The following is a 23637-nucleotide window of genomic DNA, read 5'->3' as shown; positions in this document are numbered from 1 at the left end:
AATCCGATTCTACATGTTGTATATTTGGCTGGTTTCATCGCTGCTAGTGAGGCAGAATGAGTGCTGAGCGGTGAAATAGGCAGATGAAGAGTTAACCCCCCCATGCTGTGAGCTGAACGCAGCCTTGGAGGAAACATGAACTACATTCTGCTTTGTTGTTTCACACACACTTCAAACAGAAGTCTCCCTCTGCCCAGCCCCTATACACACACACACACACACACACACACACACACACACACACACACACACACACACACACACACACACACACACACACACACACACACATTAATCAACGTGCACAAAACCCTTCAGTTAAAAAAAGCTTCCTTACACACACACACACACACACACACAAGTAAATACCTTAGAAAACAAAAGGATACACATACAGAATAAATTCTACAAACACACACACATATATGTTCCAGCAGTAAACATACATGCCAAGACAGTCAGGTAAAAGCATCCAAGAGGCTGTTCCAGAGTGAAGCAAGTGAAAAAAAGTCTGAAATATAAGAATGTTTTTCCTTTGTAATCTCTCTTTCCTTTTCCCTAAAACATCAGTCAGGTACTCCTTGTCATCCTTTTCCCTCTTTTTCTCCTTTTATCTCTTCCTGTCCCTCCTTTCCTGTGTACCCTTCTTTCACTCTCTCTCTCTCATCTGTTCATTAGGAGGTACAGGTATCTAATTAACTAGTCCAGTGACTTCACAGTGCTCGGCCTTACTGTGTGTGTGTGTGCGTGTGAGCGTCCTGGATTACTGACAAAGACAATCTCACTGGCTTTCACTCATTTTCCCCTGGCGTTCAAGCCCTCTTACCGTAGCGGCGAGGTAGATGGGCATCAGTGGATGGGAGGCCAGGAAGAAGTCATAGAGTCTCAGGGTGTGTTTGAACTCTGGCAGGACGTGGCCGTACCACGTGATGAGCCAGGACAGTGCAAAGATGGTTCCCACCTCCGCTCTAAGAGAAAACACAAAGGAAGGAGCCACTAATGTTAAAAGAAAGTCTGACATACTTTATTTTTCCATTTTTTCTACATTCTATTGTATTTTTAAAACCTATTCATATGTATTTTTTAAAATATTGCCTTGTGTTTGTGTTATGTCTTGTCTTAGTGCCTTTTTTATGTCTTATGGAAAGCACTCTGAATTGCCTTGTTGTTGAAAAGTGCTATACAAATAACCTTGCCTTTGTTTTTTAATGTAACCTTTATTTAACCTTAAAAGCCTCACTGAGATTAAAAAGTCTAACAACATAAAACAGAAAATAACTCACAAGATCAGAGTTAACTAAAATAATCCTAAAAATAAACTTGCCAATAAGAACCATATAAAAAAATACACAATACTGATTTCCTAAATTTCAGTTTATTAGGTATAAAAAATGTCTTGCAAATACTTAAAACCTGTTTGACAAAGATAATCCATCACATGGAGAAAGTCTCTGCAACTTGATTTTCATATTGTATGAAATGAATGAAAACTAATGTCTGCTTGGAAGGTAGGAAATCATTTTGAAAACTAAATGGTACACTTTGGAAAGTGGCGTGCAGAAATATATATAAATATACACAGTTTATAGTAGGTTGAATGAAATGTGAAATACTACAGCTGTGATCCATCGAACCTTAGCCAAATACCAAAAGATTCACATGTATTTTTGACCAAAGTGCCACACATAGGTCACAACGAAGCTCAGGAAAAGATAGTGAGTGGACCTCGGAGTTGAGGTTGCTTTGTCACACATACTCTATCCAGGATCCAGAATGAACTCCTCCGCTCATCCCCGTAAACAGGGTCATTAAACACCAATTTCTAAAGAAAGAGCCCCACAGACGTCAAAGCATACTACATTCTCTTTACCTCCACAAACTGTTTATAACCCTCCCACGCTCTCCCTTAATATCTTTGTCCGTTGTAGTTATTTTTGACAGAGTCTCAAGTAAATTGGAAACTCTGAGAGGTTGTTGATAAATATTGGATAGGAACATTTGGGGAGGAAGAAGGATGAGTACAAGGAGAAGGGAGTGACAAGTGAAAAGAAGCTGGCGGTGGTGATGGAGAGGGGGAGGGGTAGAAAGAAGGAGCAAAGGGCAGGAAGCATGTGTAATGGGAGAGACGGAGAAATAGAATGAAGTGAAAGAGAGAAAATAAAGGAACTAAAAAGAAGTGAGAGCATGAGATAGGGCAGAGATAAGAAGGCGGGAGAGGGGGAGAGGAAGTGCACACTAAAAAGAGCTTTCCAAACTTTGAAGTGGGGTGTTGTTTATCCTGCCGTTTTTCTCCGAGTGCCATGCTTTTTGTTATTGTGTGAGCGCGTATGTGAGTTGACAGTAGTCTGCAAATCTGGAGGTTGCCAGCACAGCATCAATTATGAACAGGCAACGAGACAGCAGAGGTACTGGAGACACAGACGCACACACACACACACATACACACACACGCATATCAAAATACCTTAGAGGACAAATCATTAACTGGCAAACATTTTAAATCCCAATCTTCGCCACACACACCAACATTAACCAAGCTGGTTGCAATCTTAAAATGCATTTTTTGTTGCTGCTGTTTCAATAAACTGAAAATCAAATAATATATCATTGTTTGATTAATTACACTATAGGATTACTCACAAAGGTTAACACTGTGCGAACGTTGGTGGGGGAGAAAAGCCTCTGAAGCAGCTGTTGGACCATCTGACGATAGAATTCTCCACTGAGGCTGAATTTTGAATTCAGGTCCAATTCAACAAAACACTCTCCCCTTTGTTTCACTGTGACGCTCACAGGTGAAAGTCAACCCTTTAATGCCCTCTAGTGGTTTTTACTTACACTACATTACCTTCTTTTGACAGATGGTTTTGTCCAAAGGAATTTACAGTAAGTGAATTCAAACTGAATACAAACAAGAGCTACATGCCACCAAAAACTGGAGCTGCATCCCTTTCAAAAAAACAACTGAAAACACTTTCTGTGACAAAACATTACAAGTGCTTAGGGTTTTTTTTGTTTGTTTAAAGAAATGAGACATAAGACATAAACGGTGCGTTTGTGTGTATGTACCTGATCATGAAGTCGTGTAGTTCTGTATCTACCTGTTCCAATATCGGCATCAGGTAGTTTAAAATGTGTTTAGTGCTGTCCATTGTAGGATCCATGAAATCCCTAGAGAGACACACAAAATATAGAGGTATGAGTGAATGACTACTTGGAACTTGGCTGGTTAATGGGATCCGAGTTTAAACTGATTACGATTAATGTCTTAACATAAAATTATTTGGTTCGACAGGGAAAAATATACTACCTGAGGTGATATTTGGACAGCGTGTGCAGCATGGCAATGGCCATCCGCTCCCCGACTACCAGCAGCAGAGTGACGGCCACATCGTGATAGCCCTGGTAGTAGTGGAGCTGAGGGTTACATTTCAAAACCACCAGGATGATGTCAATGAGCTGCTCCTGAAGTATGGCTCTCTCTGTGGCTGGCATACCTGAGAGAAGCCGAGGAACAGAGTGGTTATCACATCAAAGAAACAACCTGGGACATGCCTGTGTTTGCCATTGATATGAAGATTGATATGCATTGATATAGAGGCCCAACACTGCTCTGTTGTGGTATAAAAGGGTAAACATGAGCTGCTTTCAACAAGATATGCATAAACTTCTAGGAAGTGCAACCTAAAAAGACATTAACATTGATAGTCATCATTCTAACTTTTCTTGCACCTTTCAGTAGGAAGAAGACCTGTCAAATTCTACAACTTTACATTTATGAAGTAGCTTAGTATACAGACAGATATCAATGAAACTGAGGAGCTGATGTTGTGAGTCCAGCTTTCCCTCGTTCACCACTGTTTCAAACATTTACATAGCCAATACCATGATTCATTGGGACTGAATCTTGAATGGCCTCTCAGATAGAAAAGATAGGACACTTTTTATCTGTTCCATCACAACCTCATGATTTCGGCTGCCAAAACAGGCATCTTGTGACAAAAAAATGTTCTGGTGCAGCTTTTACTCAACTCATTAATTATTAATCCTGGCCAGATATCTGCATGTTGCTGTAAGTACGGGGAGTACAGTTTGATAAATTGCAGCCTGAGCTATGCTGCTATCTTTAGAGATAGCATTCACACAGACCTTTAGGAAACCGCTTCATAGACCTCCTGACATCCAGGACTACCTGGTTGTAGTCCTTGTGGTTTTCCCTCACATCTCGACCTGCAACAGAAATAAAATGTATTATTACAATTAGTTAGTGTTATTAGTAATATGTAGTATTCATCAAACCAGTCAATATTATTAGTAGTCAACCACTAACCAGGTTTATGTGGTAGATCATACACATTGATGTTCAGCAGTTTGGGCCAGACTTTCCTCCTCAGTTCATCAGTGAGCAGTCCTCCCTTACTGGCTGCTGCCTTCCTCAGGGTCTCAATGTCCACTGGATCACTGTCCATTCAAAAGTCAGAATTAAGCATTATTCAGTGTGATTTGCCTATACAGCAAAAACTCCCATTGTGACTATTCTTTGAATGTATTTTATACACGCTTTTATTTTTTTACAGGGTTTTATGAATAATCTTACATTCAAGACAGTCAAATTCCATGACTAACACCCTGGTATCTGCCCTGTGCTGTTGACAATAGGATGTGTATCCACATGTCTAGGTTGAATGGACAAAGGAAACCGTTGTTTTGTTTTGTGCAATTAGTCTGGCTGCTTGTCAGTGTATTATTTGGACACATAAAGTCATTCCTGTTCCAATTCAGCATAAGCTTTCCTGCGCCATTTACCATCTAGTCCCACAGGCCTCCTGACACTAGAGTCTTCATGATCCTCGTCACACTTTTCCTCTGTGAAAATGTGAGTAATCTTCATGTGTGAAATTAGCTAAGTAGGGAGTGATGAAGGTCACTGTCTGTGGATAAATGCATTCCTTCTAATTGTGGAACAGTGTGTTGGAAGAGCAGAAGGAGACGCATTCTCACTTGGGAAAACACGATCTGAGGCCTATTGCTCTGGTGCTAATGGAGGCATGTTGTATAATGGAAACTGTCAAAACTTTGAGGGATTCTACAAATATGGGCATTTTAAGGTGCATTTTTTTGGGAAAAGAGGACCCCATTAGCAGCATGTTTGCTCATTTTTAGCCAATTCAAATAATTCAAACAAATGTTTCACAAATCCAGATGTTGTTTTGACTAAATGTTACAAACTCTGGGGAAAGAAAATGATATCTGCATTTAAGCAGCTCCACTTATACTGTGAATACTGTTCAGCATAGAAGAAAAAAAACAACTTAACAGGCAAACTTTAATTGATTATATCAATATTAACCTGTTCAAAGCCTGATGGATCTCAGCCAACTTCTGTTTCCTCCCACAATCTGGTTCTGTAAAGGACAAAGAGATGTGAGGATGAGAGAAAAGTAATACAGAGTGAGAGAAGGAGGATAAACGGAGAAGAGGAAGGGAAAATAAATGTTTGAGGAATGAAAGAAAGACATAAGAGAGCAGAGGGTAAACAGTGAAAAAGATAACGTAACAGGAGACATTGGGAGAAAGACACAGAGGGAAAAGAAAGAAAGAAAAAGTGCAAAGCGTAAGGGTGGGGGAGAGGGACAGAAAGATGTGGGGAGATGAAAGATAAAGGAATCAAGGAAGGAATGTGATGACGTTGAGGTTATAAATAGAGGCTAGCAATCATCTGCATGAAACATGCACGGACAAACACAACCAAAAATATAACGTCCTGGGATAAATAATCACCATATCATGATATACTCTTTTGTAATACATTAACTGACACAAGCTTTACAGCTTATATTAATCATTATAAGTATGACTTTTCCATGGTACTTTGATTTTTTTGTAGTAACTTCAAATTTTCAGCACGACATAATGAAAAGATGTTTTAAGGTGTTTTTTTTTAATTCTAGAAGTGACGCAACTCAGTTTATCTATTAGCTGATCGACAGAAAGTGAATCAGCAACAACTCTGATAAGTGGACAGTCATTCAAGATATTTTTACACAATCCTCTGACTCCAGCTTCTCACATGTGAATATTTCTGGTTTTCTTAGTTGTCGACTTGAACTGACTCTGTGAAATCTTTGAACTTTCACTGTTGTCTGACTTTTTAAACAATTCTTCTATTAATTGAGTCAACAGTAGATTAATCTGTGATTAAATTGATTGATAATTGCAGCTCTACTTAATCCCACCTCTATTGTAAAGTTCTAGTAATGTCTTAACTCATTTTGTGTCTACAATATATTCACATTACTGGTTATAATGAGTCTCAAACACTAGGTTAAACAAAAATCTAGTGTTGAATGATGAAATGAGTGGCACAGTTAGTAGACAGAGGACAGATAGAAGTTTTATTTCCATCTGTCTTCTGCCTGGCTGCAAGTTTCCTAACTATCCAAGTTGGCTGACAGGCTGCCACGCAAGCAGCACTTGTAGCTATAAAGCTAAAGTTTACTTTGACTAAAGGCGGTGTACAAAAAAAAGAAGAAGAAGACGACTGGGCGGCTAAAAGATGCAGGTCATGAAAACAACTTGTGATCAGTGTCTTGTATCTGAAGTCAGGTGGCTTCTGTAATAGTATTAGGTTCAATGACGTTAAACCAAGCAAACTGGATTGGCGAGCTTTCTGTCTGTAGGCTACACGTACTGTTAATCTGTCTAAGATCATATACAGGTGTGCTGTGACTGAAGAGATAGCTTTTTGCGATTATTCTGTGGTCAACACCTTAAACATTAACTGTTACCTAGCTAGCTGCTTGACTCACCTCTTGTGACAGATCGATTCCCATTCACCACAACTCCTACGTTATGTTTCTTCCTCTTGAGCCTTTTCATCCCCCTTTAAAAACTGACTACCAGAAGACGAAGTTTCTGTTGTGCCATAGGCAAACGGACAAATGGAAAGTGTGACCCTAAACAGGTAAAAAAAAAAAAAAAAACATTGATTTTATCTGCTACCACGACGTCTCTCTCAACAGCTGGGTGTCTATCTAAAAGAATCAACCTAACATGACATCACCTTGCTAGGCTGCAATTTGTTAGAAATGGAACGTGACCCAATGCTCGAACGCGATTGGCTTTCCCACCGACTCACGCCGCAATCTGACCTGACTGTAGTTTTGTAGTTCTGATTTTTGAGCGATAGTGGGCAATGTTTGTTTTATTTTAGTGTTAAAAGGGATTCGCTCTTTTGCAATATATGAAGTAACACATCTACCTTTTCCACTGGGTGACAGAAAACTGCTATATAACAACTGTAACAAGAAATTAGCATAGTGTTTGGGTAAATGGACAATATGTTTGTGACCATTTTATTTTTTATTTTTCTTGTTAAGTGTTGAGTGTTAAAAAAACACTAAAATGTAAAGTCACAACAATGAGAACGCAGGCAGAATAGATGTGAAACAAAACAAAACAAAACCACGATAACAAATATCAATATGTAGATTACTGTTGGTTATTTATTAAGAACATTAACTTAACGTTCTTTAATAAGTTGCTTTATTTTCTGTATATATTTTTAATGCATGACTGTATGTCTGTATGAATGTACCTCCATGTTTTAAATGCCATGATATGCTTCTGCAAACCGGTTTCCTGACTGTCGGGTTCAGGTTCATGTTAGGACACACGTAGGCGAGTCGGTTTGATGCCCAGAGTTTTGTCTTTCAGGCAACTGCATACAAAAAAATCCCAGCTCTGTTGCTTATAGTGGTTATGCCTGGCATTGGCTATACCTGACAGTAACAAATCTCACATTTTTTATCCAAGCATATGTTCTCTAGACAGCTAAAGGACCAAGCCTAGATATGGTGGGATCCCAGAGGAGACATTGCATGAGTATTGCTTTTGACATGATTTGCGGTTTGGCAGGATTTTCCTTGTTTGACATAAGACCCACAGTTGTCTCCCTCTTCACATTGTGCCCTCCACTGTCTATCCGTGTACTATTAGCAACATAATCAGATGTTTATTCATTGATTTTTGGAGCTTGTTGGGGGTGAAACAGCTTGGCAAAAATTTGCTTTCCTAAGGGCAATTTACCAAAAAAAAGGTTTTGACTTTAAATCTGCTGCTTAAAAAAACCTCACAGTATACAGTACATATTTAATAGTAAGAAGTGTTTAGTGTTAAATAGATAAATAAATAAAATACACATAGAAATACACACATAAAATTGCCAAGGAATTATAATTTGCTCTCTTTGGCCAATAGTCACAAAGGCACTGTCAATGAAGTCTCATGGGACCAGGGCTGGATTAATCTGTCAGTGGGCCGAAGGGCAAAGGAATGAGCCGTGGGCCCCTATTGAACCCTCCACTGTCCCCAACTTAGTATGGTTATAAGTTGATTAAAACAATTTTATTTAAGAATATTCTCCATGTAAACATGATATAAACAGGAATATTGAAGGTATTAAAACAAGATTTTGACAAAGGACCTCAACATTAGATACAAATTAATTGTCGTACATCCTTTTCCATTTCAGTTTATATTAACCAATTAATCAAATGGACACACGTTGAACATGGGCCCTTTGGGGCTCCTGAGGGTCTGGACAGTTGCCCAGTTTGCCAAGTTGGTAATCACCTTGCATAGGAGCTATAGTTGAAATAATTTGCCTTTTATCTTGTGTATCAATTGTTATGATGATGTATTCAGATTTTACTGTGATATATGCCAATTTATCTTAAAATTGGTCAGGAGAAACTAGTATCATATGAAATCAGCTTTTGTGAAAGGTTGAGCTGCAACGATCAGTCGATTAGTTGCCAAATATTAAATTAATCAGTAAGTATTTTGATAATTGATTATTCATTTTGTATTTTTAAAAAAGTCTGAATTCTCTGCTTCCGGCTTCTTAAATGTGAATATTTTCTGGTTTCTTTAGTCCTCTAGATCGTAAACTGAATATAGTATAGTACAGTCCATAAGTGGAACAGATACCAAACAGGATGTGGGTTGGGACTCCGGCTCGATAGGGGGATGTCAGCTGAAAAAAGCAGACCTGGCAACCTCACTGACAATTGCACCTTGAGCTGGAGTGGTGATGAAACGGCTTCTACACTATCAGCTCTGACACGGCGCGCCACAATTCACTGAGCCCTTGTCTTTAAAGCGAGTGAGAGAGAAAGAAACCGGTGACAGCAGTCTGACCAGCAATGTCAGGCAGATAAGAGCTGCGTGACTGAACCCCGCCGAAATGAGCGACAGAGCCGAGATGAGAGGGCCCACAAGCCGCAAGAGGAGGACGACCATCTCCGGCGGCGGTGGCGGCGGCGGCGGCGTGAAGCAAGCCAACGGGAGCAAGTTGCACGACGCTGGGGAGAAACCTCCACAGTGTCCTGGTAAAGCGAAAACAGACGAGGTGTCCAGACATGCAAACAACAACGGGAAGGTGGACAGAGAGATGGGGATGTCAGGGCAGCAGCAGCAGCTCCCAAACAGCCCAAAGAAACAGCGGAGTGCAGTGGAAGATATTAACGAGAGACTCAGGTAACCGTTGATTAGAAAGACGTCAAATACTCCAACGGTAGCTACGTGCGTAAACTAACGGCAACTGAAATGTCTCTAACTAGCGTTAACTAGCTAACACTATCCTAGGTTGTCCGATGTTTTTCATCTTCTAATTGAACTTTACCATGTATAATTTATTACAAGATTACCTTTTCAATAAAATCTTCATTTCCTTGCCCCTTTCATCAAGAGTTAGCCAGTGAAAACTTGTCAAAACTGTCTCTAACGTGGATCAAATGAGGCCCAAAAAGGTAGCCTACACATCTGTCCTGTAGCAACTCTACAGGTTTAAAACCAAGATATTGGGCATCAGTGGTTGCATACTTAACTGGTATATATTTTCGTCTTAAAGATTGGAAATGATTGAGTGGCATATAACTTTTGAGAGGATGTCTGGTCAATCTGGCATGTTTGTTTGGCTCAAGTTTGGAGGGGGAAAACCTGCCAGAACTGTCACTGTTATGGTAAAAACCAGTGTGATGTTGTTAAATAAATGTCTATGCTTGATTTGGATTTGAAGCGTTTATTGATCGGTAAATTCATCTCTATTTTTGATTTGGATCTTTAGGGCTGCAATATAATTTCCCAGACTCAAAGGTCACATCCGACCAACAGTCCGAAACCCAATAGTATACAGTTTACTGTTTGACAAAAGAAAAGTATTAAATCCTCACGTTTGAGAAGCTAAATCCAGCATTTTTTTTATTTTATTTTTATTTTTTTGCATCTTTGCTTTAAAAATGACTAAAGTAATTACTAGATTATCAAAATAGTTGAAGATTAATTGTCTGACGATCCACTGATTGATGAATGGACTAATCTTGCAGCTCTAATTCTCCTATGTGAGGATTTGCTTTTCTTTGTTTTTATATCATTGTTAATTGTTTGTGATTTGGACCATTGCTTGAACAAAACAAGCAATTTGAAGACATCACCTTGAGCTTTAGGAGTTTGATTGCCATTTTCCACTATTTTCTGACATTTTAGAGTACGAACAATAAATCAATTATTGAGAAAATAATCACCAGGTTTATCAATAATGAAAGTTGCAGCCCTACCTAATCTAGATAATTAAATCAATTGTTTGAGTAGTGTTTTTTTAAGGGAAGTTGCAGCCTTTCTAACTACTTTTAACTCACTACTTTGTGAAGGAAGTGTAACTTGACACTGGGCATTTCAAGAGAAAAGTTAATGCAAGAGTGAGAATAGACATTATGAGAGTGAGTAAACATAACTATTAATGGTATGGTAACATGCCCACTACTCCAGATATGTCCACATCTTAGAAAACATGCCCTGAACCCTAAAATGTCTGGCTGAGTTTTCAAGTCTTTTGGACTTAAACTAAACGACACTGAATGTAGTCATTGTAATATTTCTTATTGGAGACTTGCCAAGTAGATGAGTGTGTGCGTGTAAGACTTTCCTGTATATTACAGTGATTGTGAAACAGATGTGGCATCAACTTTTGCAATACTTGGGTTGTTGTCTACCTCTGTGCCTGTGTGTCTCTGTCCTGGTTTGGTCTTGCTGGACTCGTTTGTCCTCATGAGGAACCCCTTTACTCTTTCCTCTACTTGAATTAACCAATTCTTCTTCTCCTTACTTGACTTTTCACCTCACTTTACATAACCCGTCCTCCTCATCCCCTTTTCTCTCTTTACAACTGTTTCTTTACCCCCTATCTTCTCCTCTTCCATCAATTTTCCATCACTTTCTACTATTCCTTCTTCTATTTGGTTCTTTCCTCCTTTTCATTTTCTTCTTTTCTCTCTTTGCTGCTCCTTTCCTCTGCCCTCTCTCTCATCTCCTCTCTGATTTGTCTGATTGTGTAAAAATTCCTGCCTGATGAATGAACTCAGTTTTCGCAATACTTATTGGACATTCAGGTCATTCCCTTTAACCTAAATTTTCCCAACACTTTCCTCAGTTGGGGCAACTGTAGGAAAAACATAGTACTGCAGGATATGATTCATTTCTTTAAAAGCCAAATATTCTTTTAAAAGTGGAAAAAAAATCTATCCCAACTTGGGATTCAGATTTTCTTTACTGTCAGAACAAAGACTGAAAGAAAAGCAACAATATTTCACAAAAAGCATAAACCTTTGCAGTACAGTGAGTCTTCAAAACTTTGTGCTGTGTAAAATGTGTCCTTTTTGTGGTCATTTATGGGCTAACCATGAGATGACGCACTGACTTATAAATGCTCTGTAGGTTTTGAGTCACACAGCAGTCTTCAAAAACATGCTTACCATTATCAAAATGCAAAATCAGTAATTTTGGTCTCTTCTTAATGAGATTTCCTCTTGTCAGTTGAAAGACACAGTTCAGTGTTTCTTCTCTTGGGGTTTGAATGTGGTTAGGAGAGACCTAGTAATTTTAATTCCTGCGAGCATGATTATACAAAATGCAGGAAGGATGGTCAAGAGCTTCAACTAGCCCAATTACTGTCAAAATACTGTAATTATTGACTGTGTATTTTCTTGTAGCTGTCACATCCTCCAAGAGTCTCTTCTGAGCTCGGCCAGCGGCTACAGTAACTACAGAGGAATCCTCAACTGGTGTGTTGTCATGCTGGTGAGTAAAGCTACATGTGCACTGAGTACAGAATATCTACTGGACTTTTACATCCAACAGTGTTGTATTCAATTAGCATTGTAGGCTGTGACAAAGCTAATTATTACTCCTCATGACATTTGAATGTTTGTGTGAGTTTTATTGTCTGTGGCCTTTTTGTACTTCCTGGGAATCCAGGGTTTCACACTGTTACTCTTACACACACAAAAATACATACACACACTAACTAATATTGCAATTTTAACTGTGTTTGGCAGTTGCTTAAATAGCAAAAGCAGAAGTGCAGGCCCACAACATCCTCCTGAGTTAAGGGACCTGTAAACAGTGACTTTCTGTGACACATTAAACTTGTTGTTTGTGTGCCTGTGAGTGGTCTGATAAGTTGCTTTTTATGTTATCTCTCTTTACACTGGTATGAACCACATATGCAGGCAGAGTTACTTGTGCAACAGTTGGTCTTTCTTTGGCTCAGTTTGCCATTTCCTGTATTTTCTGATTTCTAGATATTTGATTGAATTGATAGGGGTTGATTTGTTACAATCGAATCTCGGCAAGTTTGCTTTAGTTGAGCTTATGACTGTCATCATAAGTGGACTTCTTGTCAGCTGTACTAGTATGGAGGTGATTCTGTTATACCTGCAGAGAATACCCACAGGAGTGTAATTTAGAAGTGACGAACGACAATCATATGTTGAACATGCACCAAGGAAAAAAATATGACTTCAGGGGAGCAATTTTCTATTATCCATAAGTTGCAAGGCCTTGGTTATAGAGTGCAGAGCATGAAGCGTCAGTGAACACATGCATAGATAAAACAGCTAGTATTATGTTATTTTTTAAAACACACTGGCATGCCTGATGCATGTTTTCTTATCTTTTGATCAAAGTGGAGTCAACATGCTTGATCAATAAAGTTTACTCTGATTCTAAAAATAGAAAATAACACAAAAAGACACGTCATCTGGCAAGTACAAATTTAGCAGTAGCTCTGAAATAAAGCTGCTGAATGCTCAACACTTCATGCTCACAATTTCCAACCTAGCAAGTAGGAGAGCAGCATCGGAAGCAGTTTGCCAAAACATTTTTATCTTATGACAGGAAAATAAACTAGCAGGAAGCTCCTGTAAAACCAGCTGAAGGGCAATTATACAGTGTATGCACATAGTGTACAGTCGTAGGTGCTGTAATGGGCTGTATGCTAAATGCAGTGGAAAATATGCTAGTTTCTGGATGTAGTGTGATTGCCATATGAATGAGTTATGTGGCATTCATGTCAGATGCTCTTTTGGCCGTAGCTGTGGCTCTTGCAACTTAGCCAGATACTAACATAAACATCATAAAAAAGATGAAGATACCCTGTGCACAGCAGTGACTCTCTCCTGGGTGTCAGCTTATGCAGGGCAAATTACAGAAAGTCAAAAAAGTATTCCAGGGCACACCAGGATACTAGGATAGACACTATTTATTAAGGGATTACATTAAAAAACAAAAGGAGTGAAAGGTCTAGTTCACTCCTTTTGTTTGTTAATGTAATCCCTTAATCCTAGTATCCTGGTGCGTGCTGGAATACTTTTTTGGACATCATAAAATTTGAAAATATTTAGTTAAAACAAGATCTTGATCATATTGCCCTTCATAACCTGCCTGACAACCCTTTCTTACAGTAAATATTAAATAAGTAAATGATGTGTTGTATGTTTGATGCGGGCAGAATCTTACAGGCTCTGTTAAAGATGCTTAACACAGATGTGTCACAGCTAAATATCCGCCTGGGCTGAGGTCACTTGAGGACAAGAGGACCTCCTCCAGAAAAATGAATTTTCTGCACTGTTCCAGTGGCTGTGTGTGTGTGTGTGTGTGTGTGTGTGTGTGTGTGTGTGTGTGTGTGTGTGTGTGTGTGTGTGTGTGTGTGTGTGTGTGTTTGTCTCCAAAAGGCACCGTGCTGTGCCCCAGAACATCCAATCACACTGTTAGTATTATGGCAGGCATGGAGGATACAAATATCCAGTTAGCCATAATCCTAATAAAATTGAAATGGACCCAGTCTATAAATAGGACACTATATGTGCAAGTATTTATGTCTGGATTTGCAAACACATACACACTTTGCACTCATGGATGGTTTTATACTTGCATAGTTGCATGCATGAAGGATTACGCACTTGTCTCTGCATATGTGTGCAAAATGGGAATGCCAGTGCTTTTTTTTGTGTGTGTGTTTCCAAATCAAGCCTCATTTTGCAGTTCTGTAACAGGATTAATCACATCCCTGAAAGTTTATATTGCCATGACGACCATGTCCTCCACTTTGTGGTCACCAGGGACAGCCGACACTGCTCAGTTCAGACCGTTTTGAGGAAGCCTTTGGGATTAGGCTGTAAGAGTGTGAAGTGGAACCACGGAGACTTGTGTGTGTGTGTGTGTGTGTGTGTGTGTGTGTGTACGTTTAGAAGCTTAGTTGTGTAATTCGTCCTCGATAACCAGGAGTGTCTGTTAAAATTCCTAAAATGTCAGCTGCTGGAGCGCATGTTTCTATAGATCAGAGATTAGATGTGTTTTTGTACTTCCTTCATCTTTACCTTCTGAATGTTAAAGCCAGGTGTTTACAGACATTATTACTGTTAACAGTCAGGTTAGATGGTGGACAAAATAGGAGAAAATCCACTAATTCCCTATTAGAGGTTCTGAATTGTGTGTGAGTGATACTGAACTGTTGTTGTTGAAGGAAACAGTCTCTGGTTGTTCGGAGGATGAAGAAATTTGAGTCTGGCTGAAACAAACTGTTATTTTCTTCTTCTTAATTTAATCAATGAACCATTTTGACTATAAAACACACAACTTCTTAGAGCCCAAAGATGACATCATCATATGTCTTGTTTTGTCCGACCAACAGTCCAGTACCCAAAAATATTACATTTACTATAATATAAGACAAGGAAAAGAGGTTAATTCTCAAATTTTGAGTACCTAGAACCATCCAGTGTTTCATATTTTTGCTTAAAAAATAACCTTAACAATTAACAGATTATCAAAATAGTTGCCCATAAATTTTCTATCATTTGACTCATTGATGATCAATTAATTGTTGTAGCTCTAAAATTGACATCTGCTCACAAAGCTTCACTGACGGTTCCATCCTTTGACTGCATCCATGGACGGTGCTTGACTTAATCCTGTTGTTAATGAAAACACTCTTGAAGCTCTGGCCTGAAATTTTCTGGTTGCTACATGAGTAATTCTCATCCTACATAATGACTCTCAAGAGATGAGTCCAGATCCATCAGCTTGGCAACCAGCTGGCATTAGACACTGTGGTTCATGTTGTGCTTTGCTTACGAGCATGTGCTGTAAAGCTTAAACTAACAAGACAATGTAAGGTGATGTTGAGCAGACTTAGACTGGTGCTCCTAATTATTTCCAGTGCTTCCAGACACCTTAGTCTGTGGGCCTTGATGATAGGATATAATAAGCAGACACTGAAGATAGTGACATACAACACAGTGTTAAACCCCAATGAGCAAAAATCATCATAGGATGTGGTTTAAACAGCTGGTTCATTTGCGATTATTTTGACTGATATTGCAATTGTGATATGATTTGCACTATTAGAAGGAATGATAATTTTTACATCATTATTCTCATTTTCATTGAAATACATATTAAAATGATTATGGTAGGATTTTTGCAGGGATCTGTACCAAACAAAATGTTTGTTTGGTAGTCTGTAGAATATGATGTGTAGGCCTGGACATCTCTGCAGTACAACAATATATAATTCAAAATGGTATTTTGACACACATTTCTCCTTTAACAAATAGTGCACCTCCTGCAATTTTCAAATTGCAATTTTTAAATTGCAGGAGGCCATATTGTGATTTCAATGAGATTTCAATTAATTGTTCAGCACTAGTTCAAGATCCCTCTGATGTGCAGCCAAGCAGACTACATGAACGGCTTGAAGGGCCACACAGGCCAACAAGACCAGTGCAAAGCAAAGCAAAACTGTTCAGTGCCAGTTGCAATTTATCAAACAGACTGTCAGTTTGTTTATGAGGCTGTTCAAACAATGATATAAGAGACAGTGGTTGTTTTAACAGTGAAAGTGATATGCAAGATTATTTTGTCTGTCTGTCCTCACAAATACTATATTTCCTCTTACACAGATGCAGAACCTATATACATGTTGCCTTCTTTGTATTACAGTGTAACTTTGAACAGAGTGAAATGATCTTTCAGTCCTCGTTGGCACTGGCTCTATGAAGTTGGCTTGGCTTGGCAGGTCAGGATCCTGAGAGTCAGCCAACCCTAGAAGCTTGTTCTATTTTTATAACCCCACCATTTATCAAATCTGAGCCATCTTTCCTGTCCACAGCTAAGGGCAAAAGGTTACAATTCAATTAAACATCTTAATTAATTAAACTTTATCAAAACTTGAACCAGACAGAAGGTGCTTGTAGACTTTGATGTTATTACTGGAACACTGGAATGAATTAATCGGTTGTTTGAACTTATCCTCACTCTTGTTTAATTACTGACAAAAATGTAAATGATAATTATTCTTAATATAGCTAGATAAGAAAATAAAAGTATAAATATTCCAATGAATGGGTGGACATGTGGCTCAACAAAAGAAAAACCTGTGCTCTCAAAACAAATCTTTATTTTTCTTTCCTTTTCTTTTGTTTTTGTTTGTGCTTTTGCACAAGACACTGAATCTTGCTCAAAAGCATGAGAAAACTGCCTCATTTATTGTGTCATACGTGAAGGTCCTCTGCTGTCCATGCTGAAGGTTACTAAAGCAAAGGTTACTGGTTTGGACAAAAGACATAGTTGAATGAAAACCAGATTGCTGCAGGTTCTTGGCAGGCCAGCGTGCTGAGGTGCAACATGCCACATAAACACAGCAGCATGACCTTATCATGTGTCATACCCTCACTGCCCTCATTTTCTTAACTCATGGACTGAAAATGACTGCCATAAAAATGAATGAAAAAAAATGTTTACATACTATACATACACTCTGTCCCCTTTCCATTAAGTGGGTGGTGGTATCTTAGAGAAACTCAGATAACTGAGGACAGCCATAAAGCTGGACTCAGACCTTGAACTTTAATACATAATATAATAATAAACTTATTTTACTTAACACTTCTTAACTGGGTGAGTAGGGCATCAGGATGTGTGATAGGTGTGATGTGAGCAGGAAGAGATTGCCACATTTAGGTATGAAACTGATCTGATCATTGCAACAGATATGACTCACATATATGTGACTTTTTACTTAGCTCATATTGGTCTCTCTACAAGTTGCTCAGGATAAAAACAGCTTTCAGGACAGGTGTGTATACCTGAGTGAGTGTGTGTGTGTGTGTGTGTGTTTTGTGGGCAGTGACATTTTAACCCACTAAAGTCACAGTTATTGAGAGCAAATCATTGAAAGGTTTTGAATAATAACTCACTCAATATGACAAACAAAATACATTTAAATCTGCCACTTGACATGAGCAGAGCTGATGGGCAATGAAAGGGATAAACCACATTTATAGCTGAGTTTGTGCAGAAATAAAAATGAAGCCCTGCATTAGGGGTACAAATATGTTTAAATGGTAAAGAAAGGCCAAAGCTAAAGAGCTATCAAATATTTCTTTTGTATGATTCTTGGTGATACTGTGAACCATGCTCACTGTCTCCTGTGGGCTGTTTTTGTCCTCTGTTTCAGGTGCTGAGTAATGCACGCCTCTTCTTGGAGAACATTATAAAGTGAGTATGCACCTACACACACAAAGTTATACTTATGTAATGTATGTACACAACCAGTGCTGTTACAATTCACACTTATTTATATAACATTACATTCATTTGGCACACTATTCTACAAAGCAAATTATTATAAATGCATTCAAACTCAATAGGAACAAGAGCTAGTTCTTGTTGTTTGCTTATGTTTTAAAGAAATTTGATGAAAGGTTCTTTTTTAAAACTGATATTAGATTAGATATTAAACAGTATGCACACAATTTCAATGTGAGCTGACAATCCTGGAGATCTGCAGTCCACCTTTTGAAAATTATCCCATTTTATGGATCATACTGTAGTTATGAGCGTGTGAAGTCCTGCCAACATCCTTACCAATAACAATAACCTTAACCAAACCAAACCTTTACCTGATCTCTCTGACCTCTAACCTTTACCTAAACATAACACCATTTCAACCTCTAAACTAAAAAACCTTTTTTAAAGTCATGCCCAGTGAGATCAATGACTTATCTTCTCTCTTCTGAAGGTATGGCATCTTGGTAGACCCCATCCAAGTAGTGTCTCTCTTCTTGAAGGACCCCTATAGCTGGCCAGCTGCATGCCTCATCATCGGTATGAAGCTTTTTATCTTACCTCCTTTTTGTCTTCTGAACAGATGTTGAATGTCATTTGTCCTTCTTTGACTTTAGGTTTGATGTTTGAGTTGAACTGAGCAAACGAGTGTTGTACTTTCAGTGCTTGAATTGGGCGACATTAGTTTCTGTCACAAGTGTTATTGTTGACAGTAAGAAAACATGTTTTACGGCCTACTCCTGTCCCAGATGACTGATTTCATACAACATGATTTACACTTAATGGGCCAGATGCTCAAACATATCTCATAGAAACATAGTTAGTGTCATCATCTGTGTATAATACTTTAACACAGCTGTTATTGAGTATTCACCGTTTATTTACCCAAAGAAGGTTTCGATTCCAGACAGTGCAGTCACATTTTGATATATGCATAAAAGAAGTCATTAGGTGAAAGAGCAGAGATTCTGACACTGTCAAAATGGGGTTTCACAAGCTAATAAACTAAAGTAAGCCTGCCAAGTTTCATGGCAATGATGTTCTGCTGTGGTTGATGAATCTGTTTTTTGTCTTTTCTGCTTTTTTCAGTGTCTAACGTGTTCATCTTAGCAGCCTTATACACAGAGAGACGTCTGGCTGTGGTGAGTCCTTACAATGATTTGCATACATACAAAATTTTATATACATATTGTTACCCAAAATTAAACTATTGTGGACAAATTCTACCAAATTCTTCAATTCACTTAGTTTTTGACTTTGTAATACAGTTTTCTGACATTGCAAATGTGCAGATAAATTATCAATACCTTTGACCGTATCTTATTTTAATTCTTTGTTTGAATCCCAAAGATCTACATTTTTACAAGGATTTTGTCAGAAATCCCACTAAAATGTTACATGAGCTATAAAGAAAGTGTAAATTTGTTTTTAATGTATCACTCAGGGATCTCCAGTCAAGGATATTTGCTTCCTGGAGTCTATACAATAGTTTCAGTGTCACAGCACCACCCCTGTTTATACCTGCTGTTAATACTGATAAGAACACCGCTTCTGATCATGATTAGATTATATATAATCCCAACACTCATGATAAATGCAAAGTTTTAAATGTGAAACACATGTGGTTTCATTGATTTCTACTGAAAATATGAATGATTCTGTTTCTGTATAATGACAAGAAACATTTTTTCCTTTTTTTTCATTCTTTCTAGGGTACCATCTCAGAAATTACAGGACTGATTCTTCACTTTTTTAACCTGACAGCCTTGTTGATTTTTCCTTCTGCCACAATACTCACTGTGACCTCCATTACCCCAGGTAGTTAAATATTTATACGGTATATTCATGTGATTTTAAAAAGAGTATGCTACATCAGAAATGACATTAAAATGACCATTGATGTCAAGAATTATAATACGAAAACTATTAAAAACCAATAAACTGTTTGGTTTCAATGGATTTAGTTTCTATTACACACATACTCCCTGCACTGCTCCTTTCATCTGTGATTTATGGCCCTGAGTCTGTGTGTGTGTGTGTGTGTGTGTGTGTGTGTGTGTGTGTGTGTGTGTGTGTGTGTGTGTGTGTGTGTGTGTGTGTGTGTGTGTGTGTGTGGGGCAGTGGGTGGTGTCCTCTCCTTAGGAATCTACACAGTGCTGTTTCTCAAGCTGTACTCCTACCAAGACACCAACAGGTGGTGTAGAGAAATCAGACATGCCAAAGCCAAGAAATTAACACGATCATACTCATGTAAGTATATCAACACACATGCTAACTGTTGAATAAATGTCATTAAGTTTGGAGTATATAAGACTGTACACAGCAGCTTTGAGGTATGAATGTTTGTAACTGTGTGAGTGTGAAGCAGCTGTTTCTGGAAAAGAGCAATCCTGCCCATTAAATCTATCCTGTGGACACTAAAACTGGATTATGTTTTGGTTTTTTTTTTTATTTGTCACTATGATGCTACTACCATCTAGTGGTGGCAAGGCAAACTGAAGCTTTTGGCTAACACATAGACATGAGTTGTGCATCTATCATTGTGTGTGGTTTGGAGCTCATTTTAAGCCTGAGATCTTTATACTGCTGTTAAGCAAGCAACTCACTGAATAATGCTTGAAATTCAAGATGTTGAATGTCTCTATGTCTGCATGTGTTTGTGTGTTTTTCAGGTCCGTCTGTGGCGCAGTCCAATGGTTCAGCTGTTCATGCTCATGTCTCCTACCCAGGCAACCTCACCCACAGAGGTAAAAATGATGCCTGCATGGAGACAAACAGCACAGCTTTTATTTTTATTTTGAAGCAATGTAGATGGACTGTATTTATTGGGACAAAATTATTGCTCCGTACTAAGTCTAAGTATTATAAACTCTAATAAACTATTAACATTTATTTCTCTGTTTGTCTTTAGACATGTATTACTTTGTCTACGCCCCAACTCTCTGCTACCAGCTCAACTTCCCACGGTCGCCTCGAATACGCAAAACTTTCCTGATAAGAAGACTTTTTGAAATGGTGAGAGCAAACACTCACACACGGATACACACACATACGGTATTTTACAATGTAACTGAGATAGTGGGCCACAAATTGAGCCGCAAACACACACAGAAAGAGATGTATGCATTATTGTCATGATTCTAACTTGATTTTTCTTGCAGGTTTTCTTCATGCAGCTGTTGGTGGGATTAATACAGCAGGTATGTTGAACATTTACACACAGACAAGCATACACACACTGTACAAAACACCATGAGACACACAGTTTGAAAGAAATTAATTTGATTTGTTCTAATTAAATAAATGTCTTTTCACAACACAAACAAACTGAATTCTTATTTGTGTCTTCCAGTGGATGGTTCCCACTATACAGAACTCAATGAAACCATTCCAGGTTTGTACATATTTATACGCAATGTTTACTGTAAATTAACATTAATGGTACTCAGGAGAGCTACATGCACAAGAGCGTAGACTGTAATTTCTGTTGTTTTGTGGATAAAAGATTGATCATGAAAAAATTAACATTTAATTCTTTGTGTCAACTTTGTGTTCACAGGAAATGGACTTTTCTAGGATGATGGAGCGCCTGCTGAAGCTAGCCGTAAGTATCATAACTGCCATAACCTTATAATGAGAAAACATTTTAAAGTTTCATCGCCTTATGCCACTGCAGAGGTCGTCTCCAGTTGTGATAACTTTGGACTTTTAATTAGAACATTGTGTATTAGCTTACCAACCTAGACTCCTCTCCTCTCCTTTCCTCTCCGTTCCTCTCCTCTCCTCCTCTCCCAGGTCCCCAACCATCTGATATGGTTAATATTCTTCTATTGGTTTTTTCACTCTTCTATGAACTTTATGGCAGAGCTTCTGCAGTTCGGAGACAGAGAGTTCTACAAAGACTGGTGGTGAGTAGTGAGAACATAGAAACATTTACCCACAAATACTCAAAACAAATGAAAGCACATGTACATAGGTCTATGTACACACACAGTGTGGCCCAGTTAATCTGCATTGTAATTTGGTACATTTTCCATCTTGCTAAGATGGTTTATTGGCAGACTGCTGTCTTGCAGATTTGAGGCAAGTGGGCTAAGTCCACATATTTTCAGCTGTGATCCACTTTTGTTCAATAATACCGATAATTCAAAAGAGGTATTGTCTAACAAATTCTCCAAAGAAAGTATGTTTCCAAAAAGTTTAAGTAACCTGAATTCCTGAATGAGCTATTTATTCTTTAAAGCCTGTTGGAACTTTCCATATGCATCCAATCTTATTCATTAAAACATGTCACTATTATCAAGAAACCCAAATGGTTTCATTTCAGGAACTCTGAGAGTGTCACATATTTTTGGGCCAACTGGAACATCCCAGTTCACAAGTGGTGTCTCAGGTGAGAACAAACACTTACTGTAATGAAATATTGTCAAACATGTGAAATAAAATAGAAACTACACTTCAAGGTGTGGACTGCCATTGATTATATTGTGAACCAGATTAAGTTAAGTGTGTAATTTAATTGTGTGTATCATGCATCTGTGTATGTTGCAGACACTTCTATAAGCCTATGTTGAGGAAGGGGGTCAATAAGTTTTTGGCTCAAACTGCTGTCTTCCTGGTGTCTGCCTTCTTCCATGAGGTAAACCAACAACATTCAGTCTTCCTCTGTGTGTTTGACATCATGTCTGTACATCAAATGGCCTGTTTATTTACTCATGACTGCAATAAAGCAGACAATTATGTAGATAATTTAAAATCAATGCAAATTAAGAAACAAAAAATAGTGAATTATTTGAAAAATTATGAGAACAGAAGGAAAACACATACCTATTGTTGTGAGGTGCTGGCTTGCAGATAAGTCAAAATGTTTTAAAATGTTGACTTTGGTATTTGATTTCATTAATGTCTCTCTTTCTCAGTACTTGGTGAGTGTTCCCCTGAAGATGTTCAGACTCTGGGCTTTTATGGGTATGATGGCTCAGGTGAGACAAATAAAACCTTAATCTTTCACTCTTTTTCTCCTCTGCTGCTCCACTGCTTGTTGGTCACCATCTCTCTCTCTCTGTCTCTCTCTCTCTCAACACCACACAAACCTGTAGAAAAACACACTTTGACCTCTGAACTTGAATCTCTCCAGGTCCCTCTGGCTTGGTTTGTGGGTCGCTATCTGACTGGAAACTACGGCAACGCCGCCGTGTGGATGTCACTCATCATTGGCCAGCCTGTCGCTGTGTTGATGTATGTCCATGACTACTATGTCATTCATTACGGAGGCACCACATAGTGCTGGACAAACACACACACACACCACACATAAACATGCCCATGTCATGTTGTACACACACCAGCCTGCAGGACAACTCAATGAGTGAATGGAGAGCAGGTTAAGGTGACAGTGATGGAAAGTGCTGCTAGTATAAACCTGTCAGTAAACCGCAGCAACAGCGGGAAAATTGTTTGCGACTTCTCGATTTTTGCACTTAAAGGGAAACTTCGGTTTTTTTTCAACCTGGACCCTATTTTTCCTTCGTTTTGTGTCTCAGTGGCTAATGGTGACAACAATTTTTGAAGTTGGTCCAGTATTGAGTGAGAGCGCTTCAGCTCAAAGCCGCGGGCTGTAATGTCATCCAATGGGGCAATTACGCCCTGTCAATGTATGTCCACTGAAAG

The 23637-nt window shown here is 38.5% G+C and overlaps 2 protein-coding genes across 4 annotated transcripts in view; one reads left to right on the top strand and one right to left on the bottom strand.

The window, feature by feature from the left end:
- The window catches only part of zgc:63863 (uncharacterized protein LOC393372 homolog), a 15595-nt gene extending 5674 nt beyond the window's left edge, over window positions 1–9921 (bottom strand). Inside the window, exons 1-8 of one of the 3 annotated variants that reach the window (XM_042435418.1) lie at window positions 9711–9921; window positions 6810–6956; window positions 5351–5405; window positions 4331–4461; window positions 4150–4230; window positions 3311–3497; window positions 3070–3171; window positions 827–968 (exon numbers count right to left, since the gene is read on the bottom strand). In XM_042435418.1, coding sequence (XP_042291352.1) covers window positions 827–968; window positions 3070–3171; window positions 3311–3497; window positions 4150–4230; window positions 4331–4461; window positions 5351–5405; window positions 6810–6879 — 768 coding nt within the window. In that variant the 5' untranslated portion in view covers window positions 6880–6956; window positions 9711–9921. The other 2 variants (XM_042435419.1, XM_042435417.1) reach the window with 2 other exon arrangements.
- On the top strand, window positions 8987–23637 carry dgat1a (diacylglycerol O-acyltransferase 1a). The gene is made up of 17 exons (XM_042435416.1): window positions 8987–9540; window positions 12051–12138; window positions 17858–17898; window positions 18422–18507; window positions 19057–19109; window positions 19680–19785; window positions 20089–20217; window positions 20640–20714; window positions 20879–20982; window positions 21129–21167; window positions 21320–21361; window positions 21527–21571; window positions 21763–21875; window positions 22295–22360; window positions 22519–22606; window positions 22887–22949; window positions 23105–23637. The coding sequence occupies exons 1-17, from the start codon at window positions 9248–9250 to the stop codon at window positions 23249–23251; spliced, it is 1578 nt and encodes a 525-aa protein (XP_042291350.1). The 5' UTR covers window positions 8987–9247; the 3' UTR covers window positions 23252–23637.

Source organism: Thunnus maccoyii, chromosome 15 (assembly GCF_910596095.1).
Source record: "Thunnus maccoyii chromosome 15, fThuMac1.1, whole genome shotgun sequence".
In the NCBI taxonomy this organism is placed as follows: Eukaryota; Metazoa; Chordata; class Actinopteri; order Scombriformes; family Scombridae; genus Thunnus; species Thunnus maccoyii.
Note: the sequence above shows the minus strand (reverse complement) of the source record. Positions and strands in the feature narration are given on the sequence as shown.